This window comes from Athene noctua, chromosome 1 (genome assembly GCF_965140245.1).
Source record: "Athene noctua chromosome 1, bAthNoc1.hap1.1, whole genome shotgun sequence".
Taxonomy (NCBI): Eukaryota; Metazoa; Chordata; class Aves; order Strigiformes; family Strigidae; genus Athene; species Athene noctua.
This window is the reverse complement of record NC_134037.1, coordinates 25,559,822-25,580,097: the sequence shown is the minus strand read 5'-3', so window position 1 is coordinate 25,580,097 and position 20,276 is coordinate 25,559,822. Positions and strand designations below refer to the sequence as shown.

The window sequence follows — 20,276 nt, the reverse complement described above, 5'->3', positions numbered from 1 at the left end:
TCTAAGAGCAAAGCAGGTGAAAGTAAAAGGCATAACAAAGTATTTTAAGTGAAGTTTTTACTTATATTTTTTTTTTTTCCTCCCTGCAATTACCTAATCCTGTCTCTTCCCCCCCCCCCCCCCCCCCCCCCCGAGCATTCTTACAGTGGCCAATTCTCATCTAGAGCATTTTCAGTTTCAGTTTCCAAGATGCTCACAGTCAAGGTGTCTGTTTTCTTGAGTGTGATTGTCATTCTTACTATTCTATGACATTTACTTTTTTCCCAGAGAAAACTAACAATTTTCACTTCTCTGGATTGGTGACTTTCTTTTCTTTTTTTCACTGCATTTCCTTCCCTGGCTCCATTTCTTTCATCTACTCGAAGAGAGTTGCTCGAGTTAGTGAAGAATATCTCAGCACTTTATGACAATATTCTGTGGATCACTGTAAACTGATCCTAGGTTTTTCAAACTGTAATTTTGATTCATATTCTTACTTGAAAATCATCCATCCCAGATTCCAAAAACCCTATATACTGCAGTAAGTAAACACAAGTTCATGCAGCCTGTTCTTAAGAAGATACTTATAGTGTACCTCTTTGGAAATGATACCTGTGGAAACTTAGCTGAAAGTGCACCCATTTAAAGAGCTGTGCTAATAACCTTTTAGATCAACCCAACCATAAACTTTTCTGGAAGAATGTACTAGCATACTTTTAATTTTATGAGATCACCTGGTTCTAGTTTTGTCTGGGCTGTATCTGTAATATCCAGATTTTTTCTGCAGGCCCCAAATCTGAATGACCATTATATAATTTGTTTCATGAGTAATTTGACCAATGGTTATTTTCATAACTCCCTAAAATATTCAGGAAAAGCAGGCAACAAAAGGCAGTTGTATCCTTACCATCTCTCCTGATAGTATCTAGATATGGCATGTTTACTAAAAGCCACTCCACTGGTACTTGCTACTGTCCCGTATCTTTCTTCCAAACATCCTGTGCTTTGCAGCTACTTGTCATGTTTAGTTGATTGTAGTCATTTCTTAAAGCATAGGTTATCAAGAGAAGTGATAATTTTCCAGTGTTGAATAGAATCACTGTGTCTCGCTGTGAAAAGCCTGACAGCATTGCTGATTTATCCAGGTTACTTGTAATTTACAAATTTGTAAACCAGTTCTTAATCCACAAGTTGTTTTAATAGACTTTAATATTATAACATGAAGCTATTATAATATGAAGCTGATACTGGATCAGTAAAAGCCACCTTGTTTTCTTAAAAATAGTGTTTACCGTAAGCACATAATACTGTGGGGTAAATCAGGTCATGAAACTGTATCAGCTACTCTTCATCACTGATTAAGTTTTTTAGCTAAACAAGATGAGGAGGAGGAGAGGAAGAGAGGGTTTCAAAAATGTAATATCTATTCCTGCATTTACTGGCATGATAACGATACATATTCTCCAGTCTGTTCAAGCATACTGAAGAAGAAAAGGTTATGACAAAAAAGAGTAATAAGTAGTTTTTACTTTTTCATGCTTTTCCCCTTTCTTATATCCCTAGATAATCAGAGTGGCTTTTAGATAAGTGATTTACAATTTATGCTATAGTATTAAAAATTCACAACTTAAGAAAAATCACCCTGAATCTTGTGCTGAAGTCTTAGCCTATAAAACAGATCTAGGGAAGTCTTGGAACAGTCAGAAAACAACTGTTTTTAAGATTTAGTTTATTTTTTCTAAACTTTGGTGCAATTAAGAAATCAGCAGTCCTCAGAAAATGAGTTTGTTAGTTAAGTTTGAAACTCATATCTTTCTCTCTTAATGTATCACTATTTAAAATATTCTAAAGAGTGTGGAACAAGGAATGGAAAGTTGTCCAACTTGGGCATGTACACTTTCTCTTACCTTCCATTGCAAGACTGGAAAACTCTATCTGTGTTAGAGAAAGAACACAAATAAGGCAGCTTCTCAAAGGTGAAGGTCTGTGCACTATGTAGGAAAGTGATGGTTAATTTATATGTGAACTAACTGATAAATTCCTATTTTGCTTGCATTGTTGCTTCTGGTGGAGTGTTCATATTTGTTCCCAGTGTATGCAACAGAAAGGCTGGATATCTTCTGTAAAATATATTTTCCTTCTCTACCTGTATGCTTAATTTCTCTGAGAGAGCAATTAATGAGAGAGTCCTGACACTGTTTTCTAAAAGTTTACAGCAAAATTCTTCTTGGCTACAACCAAACCTAAATTTCACCCCCAAGTCTGTAAAAGGCCAACTAAGGCAAATGGTCCAGTTTTTAATGTTTGTTTCTGATAGTTATGTTTTTTTCCCTGTAACATATTTTTTCCCCTGATATTTTCCTCTGTTGTTATGTTTTTCACCTTTCCTATAACCTTTAATTTATGCAAGTACTTGGGTACTGTGCCAGGCCGTTTTCAGGAATGCATTTCTGTCAAGATATATTTGTGAATCATACACAAAAAACATCATTAAAATGCACATATATTATGAAACTGTGAACAAAGTGTATCAGACTTCAACAACAAAGAGATATGAAAAAATCAGTCCTGCATGAGAGGCAAATGTTAAAAAAACCAGGGGCCAACAAAATAATTTCTTAATCAAAACCAGTATATAGGATATAAAATTTTCAGCATTTTAATATAGTACCTGTCATATGCTACCTGTCATACGCAAAGATTATAAACACTTAAGAATAGCAGGTGAAACTGTTTGAAAAATATTATGCGTTCAAAGTTTAAATAATGGGAGGTGGCTGCTGAGAAGTTCTTATTTGACTTGGAGTATTCTGTATCCAAAATACACCCTTTGCATAAAAAAACATATGCTTTGGAATGACCTGGTGTGCCTAGAAGTTCCAATAAGTTGTCATGTTCATGTAACAGACTTCATTTTTAAAGCTCGGTGGGTTTTTTTAAGACCTCAAATAGAAGACAGCTACCAGATTTCTAATTAAAAAAGTTTTACCAGGACTTTTACACACCTGTGTGAATGATCACACTAGCATATGTGATTGACTTGACTGTAGACCCTTTGGGCTGTGATGAAGGTTTCACCGGATGAAGGTTTCACTATAATTAATATTCTGTTTCATTAATTTAAGGTTTATAAAGGTTTTCTATTTGTGCTAAAGTGAACTTTATTGTTCCTTCCACCTAGAATATGATATTAACATGTTTTTATTTGGAAAATGAACCTGAAGCATACTTATCTCTGAAAAATAATACTATTTTTTTCATGGAAATGAAACAATTCATTTCATTGCTATTCTTGTTATTCTTCTTGTTGTGTCCTTTTAAGCACAATGTCCAGCAAATGAAATCCGTACAGAATCATCAGGAGTGATCCTCAGTCCAGGCTACCCAGGCACCTATCCCAACTCTCAGACCTGTTCTTGGACTATAAAGGTTGAACCAGGATATAACATCTCAATTTTTGTAGAAATGTTTCAAAGTGAGAAGCAATTTGATGAGCTGGAAGTATTTGATGGTAAGCAAGATTTAAATTCTAACCACAAAAGAACAAATATCAGGTCAAGTGGGGCTTGATTTCCGATTGTTGGTTTCATAATGCAGTGATACACCTGAACTTAAACCATGGTCCAGTATTTCTATTACTTTTGCCTTAAAGCTAAATCTGTTAGCCAGTGAAAGCTTTTATAGATGTATTCCAGACAAAGAAGCTTTAAAATTTTCTTAGGTATTCTTAGAGGAGGAACAGTAGCGGCTTCAGTATCCCTATGAAAGTTGCACAGTTTTCTATTTCCTGGGAAATGTATGGAGGTGTCTGAAAGGAGAAGTTAATGTGCTGGTTTGTAATGGATCGTTTCTGGTGAGGAAATATTTTGGGGTTATGATTTCATTTATCTAATTAATAAAATTATTTGAGTCTAAATACTCAATTTTAGTCCAAATACCCAGTCTACTTTCTCCATAGCAGAGCAGAACCAGTGCTGAATATTTTTTTTAATATACCACTAGTAAAGTATTTGACTATCTGTTTTGAGACAAAGAGTAGAGAAATGACAAAAACTTCTAGAGTGTTACTCATACCAGTACCTCTCAAAGAGCCCAGTTTAATTAACAGGCTATCCTTATTTCCTAGTCAGTTCTGAACTTACTATCACTCATTCTGTTCTCATTGATTGATGAGAATAACTAGTCCCTGATTGTTCTTTAATATATTTTTCTTCATTTGAAGACCACTATCATATCTTTACTCATTAACTGATATATGATAACTATGATTGAACTGATGAATATTCACTACGGGAGTTCCATAACATGAAAAATATAAAAAGGTCATATCTTTTGAGGTATCTCGCTCTAAGTATTTTTCTTAAGTTTTCAATGTCTATTTTTTTTCCCCTCACTTTTCGGTAACAGTATTCTGAAAAAAAACCACAACATTTTTCATTCTTTTAAAAATGCCAGTTCATTGGAATATTATTTTTTTCTTTATAATGTGTGTGTTGTTCTGTTTCAGATTAGTGGTGAAAATAGTCTGAAAAAATCTATTAAAACTGTCTTTTCCTCCACTCTATTTTGTATTTAACATCAAGACAAGATGTAGCATGCCTGGAACTTTTCTAGTGGTCTGATCACTTTGTTTTCTTTTGAAAAATTCTGTAGAAACTGTTTAATGTTCCTGATGAAGCTTTTTGTTTTCTTTCTTATGCATTTAAATTTAATGAAACCAGATCATCAATAATAGATCTGAGAAGAATTATCATAGTTACTACATTTTTAAGCATTGTCGTTTCATGACATGAAATCACGTTCTTACAAAGTCAAGTCATTTTTTCTACCACCTACCAGCAAACTTAAATGAGAAAGATAATGGCATATTTATAACCTCTCAGTACAGTGCCACATAGAGATTCTTGAGCTAGCTCTCAACAAGTTGGTATTTAAATATGGCACATTGCAATGCCTTGCAGAGACACTTGTTTGTGTCCCTGTGGCCACATTAGCAATGTGCGTTGCTGGGCTAATTAGTTCTAAATCTCAGCGTGATGAGTTTGTTGGAGCAAAAGGCAATGCTGATGTGGTTATACTGTTTCCGGTGGTGGATATAACTCAGACTAGCTTGTTCAGAGCTAGCTTAGGTATTTCCCTGTATTGCTGCATTTTGCAATAAATATATGTCATATCCTGGGACCTTGTGTGGTCCAAACAAGCATGCCTTTATTTAGGTGAATAAAACTGCACTGATCTATCTATCTTATAAGAAAATATATAAAGATTGGCGAGATGACTTTCAGATAAAGTATTTGCTAAGCATAGGTCTCTGATTATTTTATAGGGCAGTTTCAGAATGCAAACCAAAATAGTGACTACACCTAACTGACTACGTTGTAAATTATTATGGACAATGAACAGTATAGGCATCCAGTCAATGAAGACACCCTGGTCAGCTGGGAACAATAAGCCCATTAGCCATTCCCACTTATCAGTCATATCTTTAGGAAATCGCATCAGTATACTAAGCCAGAGAAGCCATAAATATACCATGAATATAATAATTAAAGGGTTTTTAAATTGAAAACACTGTATCCAGGCTACTTATACTGATTAAAATTCATTCAGTACTGCAAATATTCTTTGATTATTTCTTTTTTTTTTTTCTCCCTGAAATAAACCAACAAATTTCTGTCATTGAAAATAGATGGAAATGTCAACTCTTACCTAATATTCAGGAAAGCATCATATGACAGGTCATTACAACAGATGTTGAGTATTTATTTCCTTATATAGACAAATTCTGAAACAATAATTAAAAAATCAGTCTCAAGAACATCTAAGTCATGCTGCTGACTTTTCTGAACATCATCTGAAAAGCTGCCTGCTAGGTGAGGCAAAGAAATTGAAACTCAACTTCAGGAAAAAACAAACTAAAATACATTGAATCATTCCTCTGATCTCCTAATGACTAAAAATTGCAGTGTGGCATGTGGTGCTGCAAACTAATTTCATGATCACTAACAAGGAAAGATTCTCACCTCTTTGTATGTAGTAGGTATTTATTTACAGTTGTACTCTTTTGCCCTCTTTATTTGTGAATTTTGAAAGAACATATACATTCTAAACCATAATAAGTGTATTAAACAGATTTTACAAAACCCAGGGTGAAGCACAGAGAAACTAAATTAATTATCATGTTCTAAATAATTTTTACAAGCAAGAGTAGGAATTGACCTCAGCATGCCTCATAATTTATCCTACATTGTAATCATCAAACTCTAACTTGCTGATATGAAAACCAAACAAACCACAAAGTATTTTGATGAGGGCATGCTGGGCAACCTGTGCCTAAAGATATGCTTATTAGTTCTTATTTTGTATATGTATTCATCATTTTGGATTTATTTAGTAATACTTATTTAGATGTAGCCTTATTATGGTGACTGAACCGCAGTTCCTAAAAACTGTGAAGTTGTCTTCATCTCTATGATCTTCAGTGGCTTCTGTAGCCTCCCTTCTGTACCTGAAATGTCCCAGTCAGAAAATGTACTTATTTTTGGAGGGGGAGAAGTCTGATAACATCTGTACTCATTTTTTAGGTGTCATTTGATTCAGTTTTATTTTTGTGTGATACAACATAAGAAGAGCTGATCAGGATGCAGCTGCTCAAACTGAGCAAAAATGGATAAAGCAGCCTTTCTTTGAAATACCTGCCGTGGCCAAGACAATGTTGGTTGAACTTTCCTAGACTTGTAAAACATGGAGTGAAAGGCATAGTGAGCATATGAAAGAGCAGAGTTCAGCTGGACAAAACATAACCTTTATAGGGAGGAAGAAAATGCCATTTCATGTTACAGAAAGCTTCCAGCTGGAGATTGGTTTGTTACATAGATTATTTTTTCTCTTGCATATATGTTGTTTTATGATGTAGGTAGCCCCCACATCATTATTTGTGCTTCTAGGGTTTTACTGTGGTGAAGGTACTGGTTTAATGCCAGGACACCATTTTTCAGCATCCTATATTTTTTTAACACTAAAAGGATACTATAATAAACACCTTATCTTTTAACAGAACCAAGTCCTAATGAAGTATGTATTGTAAATTCATAGCACATTTACATACGTGTATTCCACAGTGAAACTGTGATCTTACATGTGACAGAGCATTTTTTAGCTAATGTGTTCCCTATGCAATATGTTGCTGTTTAAAATTATACAAGCTGTATAATGTCAAAGAATATATAGATTTGCTATCACTCACTAGTTGGATAAGAGCTTAAATAAATAATAGATACAAAAGGACAAGGAGTGGAAACATAACCTAATTCAAAGTAATTGTTCCAAATAGATTTAAAAAAAAAAAACACACCAACATTTGTATTTATGCCAAAAACATTCCTTGTTTTGTATTTCAGTTTGTTTGTACCAAGATTTTTATTGTGCCCTCTAGTGAAAACCTAAAACTGGCTGGATAGTTTAAATAGAGATATGTTAATTATTTCACTGGTAGCAATGTGTCAGGTTATTTCCTATTCTTTCCTTGTATATTCACATTCAGAGCTGACTTAAAATATGGAAGGGATTTCTTAAACTGGTAGTACGTAAAAACTTCAAAGGTTTCTTTATTCATGTCTGAAGGTTCTTCTGGGCAAAGCCCTTTACTGGTTGCCTTAAGTGGAAATCATACTGGACAACTGAACTTTACAAGCAAAATGAATCAGCTGTATCTTCGCTGGTCAACTGATCACGCAACCAGCAAGAAAGGATTCAAGATCCGTTACTCAGGTAACTATTAATGATTTCCATTAAATTATACTTTGTGGCTACATATACTACTTAGCAGCAAAGTAGTACTTTTAAGTATAATGTCTGTTTCTCTGAAAATAATTTATTAAAAAATCCATTTTGAGGATGTGTAATCATTCTATCGCATGTTCAAGGTAAGCACAGGACTCAGACTTCATTTTTTCTGTTTGCCAAAGATCTCTAGATGAATACTTCTCCAATTAATAATTCTCTCTGCAACCTGCTATCTTGCTTACCAGACCTAGAGCAAGGCATTTGAAATGTAGTGGAAGGTATAGCCCTTAGAGCTACGCAGAAGTGTTCAAGATTGAGAATTTTTAATCCTGAAATGGTATGGGGTACTCCACCTGCAATTCAGTACACAGTTATTAGGTTTACAATTTCCTTGAGTTGCAGTTCAGAACTCTTATTACTATGCTTTTCTTCATATACAAATAAATTGAAAACCAGAGGGAAAAATCCCTCACTTCTTCAACAGGCTACATGTGAATCTGGTGTTGTGGTGGCATGAAAATATGTAGTCTATCTCAATAGAGTTAAAAATTATTTCCCTTATTAAGAAAAAATATCAGTTACCAGTCCCACCAAATGTGAAACTTTAACAGCTATAGATGAGAAAGGTTTGAAAAGAGGAACTGTACCAGCATCACACAGTAAATACCGCAAAAGCAAGCAGTGAATGCTGATAGTAGGTGACTCTGTTTAGGGGCACTGAGGTGCCAGCCTGACAAGGCATCATGAGAGTTATGCTGCCTTCCAGGAGCTAAGGTCCAAGATATTGCTACGAGGGAACCACAACTTGTCAAAAGCACAGACTACTATCTATTGCTACTCTTTCATTTGGGCATGAATGACACCGCAAGCTGGAACTTGGACAGAACCAAGGAAGACTACAAAGCCCTGAGAGTGCAAACGAAAAGTGTTGCTGCCCGAGTTATCTTTTCTTTCATTTTACCAGTGAGAAGAAAGGGTGCAGCCAGAAATAGATCTATAGTGCAAATCAAAATCTGGCTTCATGGGCTGTGCCTTTGTGAGGACTTTGGCTTTTATGACAACAGGACAGTCTTCAATGCATATAGCCTGTTAGGAATGGATGGGATCTGCCTGCCTGGAAGAGGCAAGGGAATCTTTGGCAGCAGGCTGGCCAATTTTATGAGGCAGGCTTTAAACTGAAAGACCTGGGGGGCTGGGATCCAAATTGACAACATTCACGCCATTGCAACCAACTGGGGAATAAGCCGGGCTAAGCAGAGCAGTGAAAATGTTTCTTAGCTGCCTCCCAACATGTGAACCAGAAAAACAGCCACTTCAAGTGTATGTATACCAATGCACACAGCCTGGGGAACAGAGATGCAGTTAGAAGAGAAAAATCTCAGCTTGAATTGGAATCACCAAAAGATGTCAAAAACTAGAAGAAAGGGTTCTTCAGGTATGTAAATAACAAGCAGAAATAGAAGGAAAATACTGGCCTGCTGTTAAACAGGAGAGGTGAATTTGTCACCAACAATGGTGAAAAGGCAGAGGTTCTCAACACTTTATTCACCTCTGTCTTTACGAGCACTATTGGGCCCTGTCCAGATCCAATGTCAGAGGAGGTTTCAATATGATCCCAAGAGTGAGATTAAGACACAAACAAGGTCAAATGCTGTACACTCAAACCAATTTTTTATTATTAAAAGTGAAGAGGGGTAGCAATAGGACAGAATGGAAGGAAAAGACAGAAATCAGGCAAGCATCCAGAACAGAGTCACAAAAATAGTCACCACCATAGATCCATCAGCATCCTGTTGGTCTTCAGTTCTTTGGTGGTGGGTGCACACACAATAAAGTTCTTGGTGGCCTCTTAAGTTTGTCTTATCAGCCAATTAGCATATATGCCCACCTTTAGTTTTTCCTCTGTTCCCACAGGTTTTTTTCTGACTTCATGCTTCTTGAGCAATCATCGGGCTTCTGGGGCAGAAACTCTCACCTCTTATCAGTTCAATGTCAAAGGGGAAAAGTCATTAGCAATACAATAGAGCCACAAAGTATTGGGCTTATACAATGGAGTCAGTGATCAGTGGTCATTGTGCTTGATGAGAAACACCTGGTTTCACTCAGTCCACCTCTTTGAGGCTTATCTAAGGTGTTAGTCAATACAGGTGAAGGGAGTGGGAGGATGCATCCTTCAATACACTCCTGTTTCACCTTGGGTGACATTCCTTAGATTAATTACAAAGACCACAGCTGGTCCTTGATGAATGGTCAAGGCACTACTGACACCACCCCATGACTCAAAGCACAGAGGCAAGCTTTGAGAAAATCATTTGACATTTCAGTCCTTGGAAACAAAAATCCAGGTTTGTGCAAACACAGACCCACCGTCCGTGAAGGAAGAGTTGATATGTGAATTATTACAGGAGCTTGACCCCTACAAATCAATGGATTCCAACATTAAGGGAGCTGGCTGATGTCATTGTGAGGCTGCTCTCCACAATCTTTGAGAAGTTGTGGAGATCAGGGGATGTCCCAGAAGACTGGAAGAAGGCTAATGTCATCCCCATCTACCAGAAGGCCTTAAAGGAGGATTCAGGAAATTATAGGCCCATCAATCTTACTCAATCCCTAGTTTGGTTAGGAGTTATGGAACAAATCCTTCGGGGACCTATCACAAGTCAAATGAAGCATGTGATTGGGAAAAGCCAGCACAGATTCACCAAGGGCAAATCATGCCTAACAAACCTGATTGCCTTCTACAACAAAGAAATCTGCTCAGTTGATGTGGGATGAGTGGTGGACATTGTTTACCTGGATTTCTCCAAGGCTTTTGATACGCTTCCCCACAGTCTCTTTCTAGAGAAACTGATGCATTACAGTCTAGACAAGTGGTCTGGTGGGGAACAGTCTGCTGTTTATAGTACAGCTGTTCTTACTAATGTTTCAACATAAGTGATCTGGATGATTAGGGTCAAGTGTACCCTGATGAAGTTTGATGATGATACCAACCAAACTGAGTGGGGAAGTGAACACTTTGGAAGGGAGAGCCACCCTGCAGAAAGACCTGGGTAGGCTCAAAGAGTGGACTAACAAGAACCTGATGAAGTTCAACAAGGACAAGTGTATAGGTCTTGCACCTGGGAAAACATAATCCAGGGGTGCAGCACAGACTGGGATCTACCTGGCTGGGGAGTAGCTCTGTGGACAGTGAACTGGGGGTCCTGGTGGACAACAAGCTCAATATGAGAGAACAGTGAGCTACAGCAGCAAAGAAAGCCAACAGGATGCGGAGTTGCATCAACAAGGACATCACCCTCAGAGCTGAAGAAGTCATTACCCCACTCTACTCAGCATTTGTCAGGCCACACCTAGAATACTGTTTTGGTCCCAGCTACACAAAAAAGATGTGGACAGGCTGGAGAGGGCCCAGAGAAGGGCCACAAAGATGATCAAGGGACTGAGAAGAAAATATATGAGGAAAAGGCTGAGAGAATAGGGTTTGTTCAGGCTTGAGAAGAGAAGGCTTAGGGAACACCTTATCAGCATGACACCTTATCACCATGTTCCAGTATTTAAAGAGTGGCTACAAAGCTGGAGACTCCCTGTTTTATAATGAGTCACATGGAAGAGATGAGGGGTAATGGGTACAAGTTACTCCTGGAGAGATTCTGACTGGGTACTAGAGGAAAAATTTTCACAATGAGAACAATCAGCCACTGGAATAATCTCCCCAGGGAAGTGGTGGATTCCCTAATATTGGACACTTTTAAGATTCAGCTGGACAGGGTGCTGGGCCATCTTGTCTAGACTGTGCTTTTGCCAAGAAAGTTTGGATCAGATAATCCTTGAGGTCCCTTCCAGCCCGGTATTCTATGATTCTATGATGATTCTATGATTCTCTTGAAATACTAGATTCTATTCTACGTGAGGACATATTGACACTCAGTGTGCAGCCTATTTAAGAAGTTCTCACAGATACATCTCCGGACGCATTGCTCCTAAAAGACTTGGTTTAGGGATCATTTATATGACGTAAATAGTAAGGGGGGGTGGTGGGGGTGTGTGGGGGGTGGGGTGTGTGCGTGGTGTGATAATTACTGTCTTTTGTTAACATTTACTTTTTCTGTGTTTGGATGTGATTAGCAATGTAAAGGTGTGTGTTAATTTTGGTGTCTAATAATTGTCAATATAAATTAAGTAGAGAAAGGAACACTAAGAATGTTTTTGAAGAAAGTTTTATCAAGCACCAGGTGTGTCCCATTTAGTCATGCTAAATGCTGTGTGTGGAGATCATTTTCACAGAGCTCACTCCTTTCCTACTATCTATGTACTGCCTGTCTAAACTCTGGAAAGTTTCTTTTCTTACTGAAACAGAAGATCAGGGCGAACTCAGAGCTTAATAATGATCATTGTTTCGGGGACTTTAAAACTATAAGCAGAAGTGTGAGTAGTCAGGAAAAAAAAAAAAAAGTAAAAGCATTATCTCCATCTTGCAAGAAGCCTTTGGAATATTGCTATAGACAAACTGAAACTGAAGGGTGGAGGCAGTGGAAGCTGTTTTCAAGGATACTGGACATTCATTTAGTTGTTCATAGAGAAAAGGCAATTGCAGGACCTAATAGATGGACTGAGATTGTGGAAGAAGGAATAAAGAGAACCTGTCACATGATAACCCTCAGATGTGTGGCTGTGAAGGGCGTGGGCCTTCTGTCATGAGTTTAAGCTGAAGAACTAATATCAGGGTTATAACAATAGACTTCATGTAAAGGTTTTATTTTGTAAGTATCAAATTATTAAGGAGACTGATTTTTGAGGAACGGGAAATTATTTTATACCTTTGTGTGTACACAAAACATGTTTTGCAGTAGTCGAGAAGTGGTCTGTCTAATTGCTAGGCTCAATTCATCAATTATTATGGCACTAGCCTCAACTAATAATAAAACTGGAGGACTGGAGAGAGAGATGCAATGCTTTTAGCTATGTTCTAGGAACAAACAACTGTTTTGCTTTTTCTGCTTCACTAACAGTCAGTGCCTGCATTTTTCTCTGAACTTCTGTACATTTTACATGAGATTCAATGGAAATAATCAGCATGAAAGAAGAGTAACAGTGAGAGGCAGCATAAACAATTGGATTTGAATCTTAATGAGTGAAAGCAGCATCATGAAAGTAGGAAAAATACAAGATCCCAAAAAGGCTATTGATACCGTGGCAGCTGTGACTGAGCCAGCAGGCTTCCTCATAATGAAGAACCCATTGAGAAGAATTACTGCCCTCCCACAACCCTCCCCTTCTCCAGCTATGCCTGTGCACACAATTTTCCAAACTGTAGTTCTGTCACAACTAGATTTCATTTGTAGAATCAAATTTTCTTCATTTTAAAAAAATGCTGTTAGCTTTCAGAGGAATGGTTAATATTTTCTTTAGCATATGACTTTACTTGTGTAAGTTATTTGTCTAACATTAATTGTATGTTTTCTATCTTGTGGTTTAAGACTTTTTGCTAAATCTTAGTAGATGAAAGGTATAGAATTACAGCAGAGGAATATCCGTTCAAGGGCTTTCATATATTATAGAGACTCTAACATGATTTTAATCTAAATAATAAATTTCCTAACTGCAATAACACCTAGATATTGAATGATTTCTTTCTTAATCTAGTGAGTATCTATATAACATAGTGAAAGTAGTCAGGGAAGAATCAGTTAAAATTTTTTTCAGCTCTGGGGAAGTAATCTCTTTTTTCTTTGACAGAGTTGTAGTATGGTAAAATCACTAAAATGGATACCAAAAATATAAGGAAAAGGTATTTTGTGCTGAAATAATTTCTTTTTTTAATTTTTTTAATGCTTGCTTGTTGTGTCGTAGTTCTTGACTTCCTAGTGCAGCTGGATTCCACCAGAACTGTGCAGTTTATTACAGATGGGGAAGATCTGAGCGCAGAAAATAGAACTTGCTGAGCCCAGGCTAGGAAAACCAGTCTCTAAGAGATGAAAGTTGAAACTGCTTCGAAAGACACCTGCAGAACATACTTCTGGCCATTGTTCTCCCTCAATAATTTATAACCCTTCATGAACATTCCTACCCAAGCAAGTTAGCATAAAAGCAAAACAAAGTGATGATTTTTTTTAAGTAGTGATGGAAGGAATGAAGGTGCACTACAGTACTTGGTAGACTCGCTGGAGGCAAGGTGATTTGGGAAGCAGAGGGGTACTTAGCTCTCTCCTTTGCAAGTTGACATTGTCTCTATAACATTTGTGGCTTTTGTTTAACTTTGGTTAGTCATTCAAGAGTAAATAAGTCAAGTGGTTACTTAGCTAATTTGTAATTGCCTGCTGATAGAACTGTAGATATATGTATTAAAAACCCCACTGTAGATCTCTGTTTTGCCTTATGTATTGAGTTTGCAGGGCAAGGTTTTGGTAGCAGGGGCTTACAGGGAAAGCTTCTTTGAGAAGCTGCTAGAAGTTTCCCCTCTGTCTGATACAGCCAATGCCAGCTGGGTCCAAGAGGGACCCACCACTGGCCAAGGCTGAGTCCATCAGTGGTGGTGGTAGCACCTCTGTGACAAAATATTTAAGACGAGGGAAAAAACCCTGTGCAACTGCAGCTGATGTGAGAATATGTAAGAGCATCAGCTCTGCGGTCACTGAGGTCAGCGAAGGAGAGGGAGGAGGTGCTCCAGGCACTGGAGCAGAGATTCCCCTGCACCCCATGGTGTAGCCCGTGGTGAGGCAGCTGTGCCCTGCGCCAGTGGAGGGTAATGGGCGGGCAGAGACCCACCTGCAGCCTGGGGAGGCATGGGAAGCCTGCACTGAAGCAGGCTCCTGGCAGGACCTGTGGGCCTGTGGAGAGTGGAGCCCACACTGGGGCAGGTTTGCTGGCAGGACTGGTGACCCCAGGGAAGACCCGTGCTGAAGAACTGCACCCTGTGGAAGGGACCCACATGGAGCTGTTTGTAGGAAGGACCCACACTGGAGAAGCTCATGGAGAACTGTGTCCCGCGGGAGGGACCCATACTGGCGCAGGGGAAGAATGTGAGGACTCCTCCCCCTGAGGAGGAAGGCATGGCAGAAACAACATGTGAAGAACTGACCGTAACCCCCATTCCTGCTGCTGTGGGGGAGGATGTAGAGAAAATTGCGAGTGAAGTTCAGTCCCGGAAGAAGGGAGAGTTGGGAGGAAGATGTTTTAAGATTTAGTTTTTATTTCTCACTATCATACTCTGATTAGATTGGTAATAAAATAATTATCCCCAACTTGAGTCTGTTTTGCCCATGGTGGTAATTGCTGAGTGATCTCTCCCTGTCCTTGTCATGACCCACAAGCCTTTTGTTAGATTTTCTCCCCGCTGTCTGGCTGAGGAAGGGAGTGATAGAGATGCCTTGGTGGATACCTGCTGTCCAGCCAGGGTCAAGCCACGATACATTTATTCTGCTCTTGTAACCTCATCTGTCATTGCAAGAAGTTTAATTCTGCACCATTCATTTTGTCTTAATTTTAAACTTTGTACATATGAAACAGCTGTTCCTGTTTCCTCTCTATTTCAAATTAAAAGCAAAGGATATTGATTAGTTTGGTTTTGTCTTTACATTTTACAGTAGCTGGTTAGAAGTGACAAGAGAATTGTATGAAGAAGTTAATCAGAATAATTTCTTCTCTGGTTCTTAAACTTTTAGGTGGTGATTTGCTGTAGTAAATACATCAGGGAAGTCACACAATGGGGGTTTATACAGTGCTTTGAGTCAAGAGAAATATAAACAGGATCATTTATATATGTTGAAAATTAGTAAGAACAGCTGTACTATAAATAGCAGGTTATTTATTCAGATATTTTATTTCTGAAGAAGTAAACATTCACAATTGTATCACTAAAGATGGAATAGGCTTTCACAAATTTAGCTTGCTGTTTTCATACTGTTTCCTTGTTAAAGATAAACTGCAAAAGAAAAAGAATGCCAGGCTGATTCATTTTTTGTTGGTTGGTTGAGTATTGTTCTTTTTGATTCTGTACATTTTTAAGTAAAAAAATAATATATGGAATGTACAGTCCATTAATTAAGGAAATGTTTTAGTAATCAGAAGAGGTATGTTTCTTTTCTTGTGTGATATCACCTAATTACTTAAGTGAGTGTCTGGTTTCTTATCTCTAAAGTGAAAATATCTAATATGAGAATGCTAGTAAATCTCTGCCTCACTGGATATTTAAAGAATAGCATCACCTTTGAAGGACCTAAGATCCCCTGGTAATATGATGATGAATATAAGTAAGTATCCAAAAGGGAAAGTTAGAAGGAAGCAGTGGACTAAGCTGGGACTTTTTATCTGTCAACAGAAAATCTAGCATATAAACAAAACAAAGGCAATATGAGATTTGAAGGAAGGTTTTTTGCTTATTTATAATTTCAAACATAGGACTATTTCAGTGAATAATTTTAAGTATTTCTTCATAAAAGTTTTTTGACTATTGATCAAAGATACTACAGGAAATTAAGTTCTTTGCTAAAGTTCTTAGAGAAAATGTCATATTATCACTGTAAGACTGAGATTTATAAAATCATCTGGGGGGGTTGGACATCCAGTTTCAATAAATTTTAATTTGGAATTGGGAGTTATGTAATTGAACTTCCCTTAGACAGAGTGCCTCAAACAGCATAAATGTTTAAATGTTCCTGCTCTTAAGAGAATATACTCTTCCTTTCATAAAAGGAAGAGTATGGTCCTGGAAATGCAAAATCAGTGTTTATCTGTGCTGCTGTCCACAGATCAGTTGACTAGTGATATGTGATTTTGCTAGGCAGTTATTACCCTGTTGGTCTTCAGTTGCAAGTGACAAATGAATGTTGTGATTATAAGTGAGCTGAAAATGTTCAGTATGCTGTCTTGCAAAAAACACATTTAAGAGGCCTTGAAAGAATATAGATGCAATGTCATTTGGAAAAGTAAATTAAATCTGTAAATGTAAAGCTACTTCAGGTCACTGGAACAGCTTCATAGAAGTTTATCACATTTTGTTGTAAAACATTGTCATTCCTAGATGAGAACACTCCTATGTCATTGCACCTATATCAGCTAAGCCTCATGAAGTTCCAGGACAGATCCCCTCTTAGAAACTGTCTGGGAGAAAAACAGCATTTTATCCCAATGGTGCTTGATAACAAGGCTGCAATATTTTATGCGCACTCTGTAGAGATTCCTGCTTAAACCCAGAATTTTCACTCAGCAGACAGCGGCTGTAGTTTTCAATCTGACATTCTTCAAGCATTTACTTATACTCCAGATATTTTTTTATTTATTGCCTTGTATGTGGTTCTTCAGTTAGTATGTGAGTTCCTGATCCTAGAAGGAAGGTGTTCTTTGTGCTTCATCCTGGACTCTGAAGGGACTTCAGTTTAAAGAACAGATTAAAAATTACTTAAAATGTAGATTACAAATGGAACAGTATGGAGTCTTATCAATATTCCTTCACTGTCTCAACAAGTGTCAGAGTTTTCAACAAGATTTTTCAGAGTTGTAAAATAAAAATCTGTCTTCAGAATTTTAGATCATTTGTTTCAAAAGCTTTGCTTCTTTTCATGCTGTGTATATCTTAGATGTAATAAATTGTTTAAGCACCAACCTTTTCCTATTTCGCTGCCTTTGCTGCACAAAATACTGTGAGTTTTGTTAGGGATTTTACATGAATAGACATTACAAGCACTGCTTGCCTGCATCATTGTTCCTAGCTTCTGACATACTAACTGCCTACTGCCACTACTATAAAATATCATTAATAAACATTTCTGTAAGAGTAGGAGGTGTATCTGATCTATGTTAAATAACTGGTTTAAATATGTTATCCAAACTTATATGATTTACATCACAAAATGCACATTATGCGTTTCAAAGATACTGTTAAATGTCATGGAATTATAAAATTTGGTATAATCTGTGGGCATAGCCCCTCTTCATGTGGGATCCTTTCTGTACTGCCCTCTGTTGAACTATTCATTGTACTTCAAGGAATTCAACTCACTTCATGTAGTCCCATTCACCATACCTAGTTTGTCCCAAATCTCACACTCCTTCTGTTCAAAATAACTCTGCCAAGCCAGCCTAGCTGTGCTCCCCAACCTTTCTGTCTGATCTCCATCCTTGTTCCACCACTCCCTACAGATCAGTCTATCTTAGTGGTTCTCTGGTAGACAATATAAGATAGCTTTTTATCCAGATATTGTCAATCTTTCTTTCCCTATTAGTTTCCCACCTTAATTTCCCTTGCTTCCTCTTTACAATGTCACCCTTAATTAATTATCCCCCTTCTTCCTTGCTTCAGTCCATGATCTTCTCCTTCTCTGTCTCCCATTAGTCAATTCCAATTGATTTTATATATTTTTCTTTCCAGTTTATTTCCCTGAATCATACATATGTTTTCCGTGCATCACCTTTTCTTCTGAACATAATCTCAATCTCCGATACATCCATCCTTTCGATTGATGTCACTTCTAATAGCTAACCGTGTACTCCTTTTTGTCTCGTTTCCATCACTGCCTCTTAGCCTCCAATCCCTCCCTTCCTATTTCTCCTGTTGTTGCATAATCTGCAATGACTGTTCTTGCCATGGGCTCTTAAACCCAGTACCTTCATGTCAAATACTCTTTCTCTCTTTTCTCCAGTTATAGCCTTCTTAACCAGTCAAGCACATCTCACACTTGAACCTTTTTCATTTTTATATTCACACTTGAACCATTGCCTTTAACTTTCACAATGTCAGATGACCACAAAACTTTATCAAGACATCTCAGTTCTCAGATCTCTTCTTCCCTATTTCCTCTGGCCCCATGCAGCTGCTGCCACTCACACAGTGAGATGTGGGTTGGCAGGAAAAATAAGCAGTAGTAACAGTAGGTTGAAGTAATGCTTGAAAGCAGATATACAGGAGTCATCAAATTAGCTGTGGAAGGATGATATGGATTTCTATAGGAGGTTTGTAATAATAACCATTAGGATCTAAGTATATTTGCCAAAGTGATGTTGAAGTAAATTCTGGGCCATATTGCTGTTTTGTGTTCCTCTTGTTATCTTGTATGAATTTCTTCTCAGTTCAAAGATTTTTTGGCTTGTTTTTTTTCTGCAAACCACTTAGTTCACTGGAGAACTTTAACTATGCCTTTGGGCTCTAGGTGTCAATTGTTACAAAACAAGCCACAATTATGATTGATAGATTTCTCCTGTGGTCACCCATGAAATTTTCAGTATTTTGACATCATTTTGTGTAATTTGGCAGCTCGAATGTCCCATGTTTCTTGCCATTGTAAAGCTGATCATTTTGGATATTAATATATAGTGTATATTGTTGAAATTAAGCACAGCTAAAAAAATAGCAATAAATTATCTGGTAATCAGAACACAAAGTACAACCTGTTATGCTCAAAATCTTGTTATGGGTTAAAAACCTACTCTTTATATGTCTAGCCAAGAATATATTGTTAGTATAAATGAAATATTAGCAGTTTAATTACTAGTCCGGATTAAATGGTTATAGAAAAAAAATAATTTAAAGATACTTACTTTTCAGAAAAAAAGTACGGTTAGAATTGTTAGATCCTGTCTTTCAATAGGAAGTGTCATACTGGTGATTTCTTCCACACTCTAGGATCCGCTTTGGATCATTTTTGTTGGCTAACACATTTTTATACCCTGCTGTTTATCAAGTTCAAGTTACACATGGTTCTACTATATATAGTCCATTTTACTTGTAGTTGTTATTTCTTTGTTCTTTTACTTGAGTCTGAAAACCATTTTTGCCCAGCTCAGGGTTAAATTTTTTTTCAACTTACCACTGGTGAGTTGTGTATAGCTTTAGACAGTTCACAGGCTGTAACCCCCTTATCATACCATGCCCATACCCTTCTACACTGTATCCTGTCCCCACCTCGTAATGCCTCTGCTGTTATACCAGGCCTGTGTTTGTTTACACATCACCATGATAGAGTCCTAAATATCTTCTTCTATACAGAATAATTAACTTGTTACAAGTACCTATATAGAACTATGTTTGTACCATTAAAAAATAAAAAAAATAAAAAAAAGAAGAAGAACATAATTAAAAAGTAAAACAAATTAGGCATATCCACCTGATCAGAAGAAAAAGGCTTGTTAAAGCTAAACAAAATAAAAGCAAAGCTGCAGGCAGGCCAGAAAAAGTTGAGACAACACAAACTGACAAACCTTAGTCTTGACTTGTAAACTCAGTACAAAGTCTGTGACCTGTTACTAGCAAAGGAAAGTCTATTAGTGTGCTATAGGGCATCATATGGCAAATATGCTTGACCTGGGTCTGGTTTGGGTAATAATACCCCATCCTTATGTACCAGATTGCAACCTTGTTTTAAAAAAAGCTGGTCTTCATTACTCACTTTTTGACACAGTTATAAATTTTGTACTTTTTAAAATTCCTCAGCACATGTCTAAACATTTCATCTATATGTCACAAGTTCTTGAGGATCACAGAAAAACCTCAGTGAACAATATTTGTAGTAGTAGTGATT

The 20,276-nt window shown here is 37.3% G+C and overlaps 1 protein-coding gene across 1 annotated transcript in view; it reads left to right on the top strand.

Moving 5' to 3' along the window:
- Positions 1-20,276, top strand: part of CSMD1 (CUB and Sushi multiple domains 1) — a 1,262,314-nt gene that overhangs the window by 1,145,720 nt on the left and 96,318 nt on the right. Inside the window, exons 47-48 of the mRNA XM_074922368.1 lie at positions 3,302-3,490; positions 7,603-7,749. Of these exons, the coding sequence (XP_074778469.1) occupies positions 3,302-3,490; positions 7,603-7,749 (336 nt within the window). The remainder of the gene's footprint in view (positions 1-3,301; positions 3,491-7,602; positions 7,750-20,276) is intronic.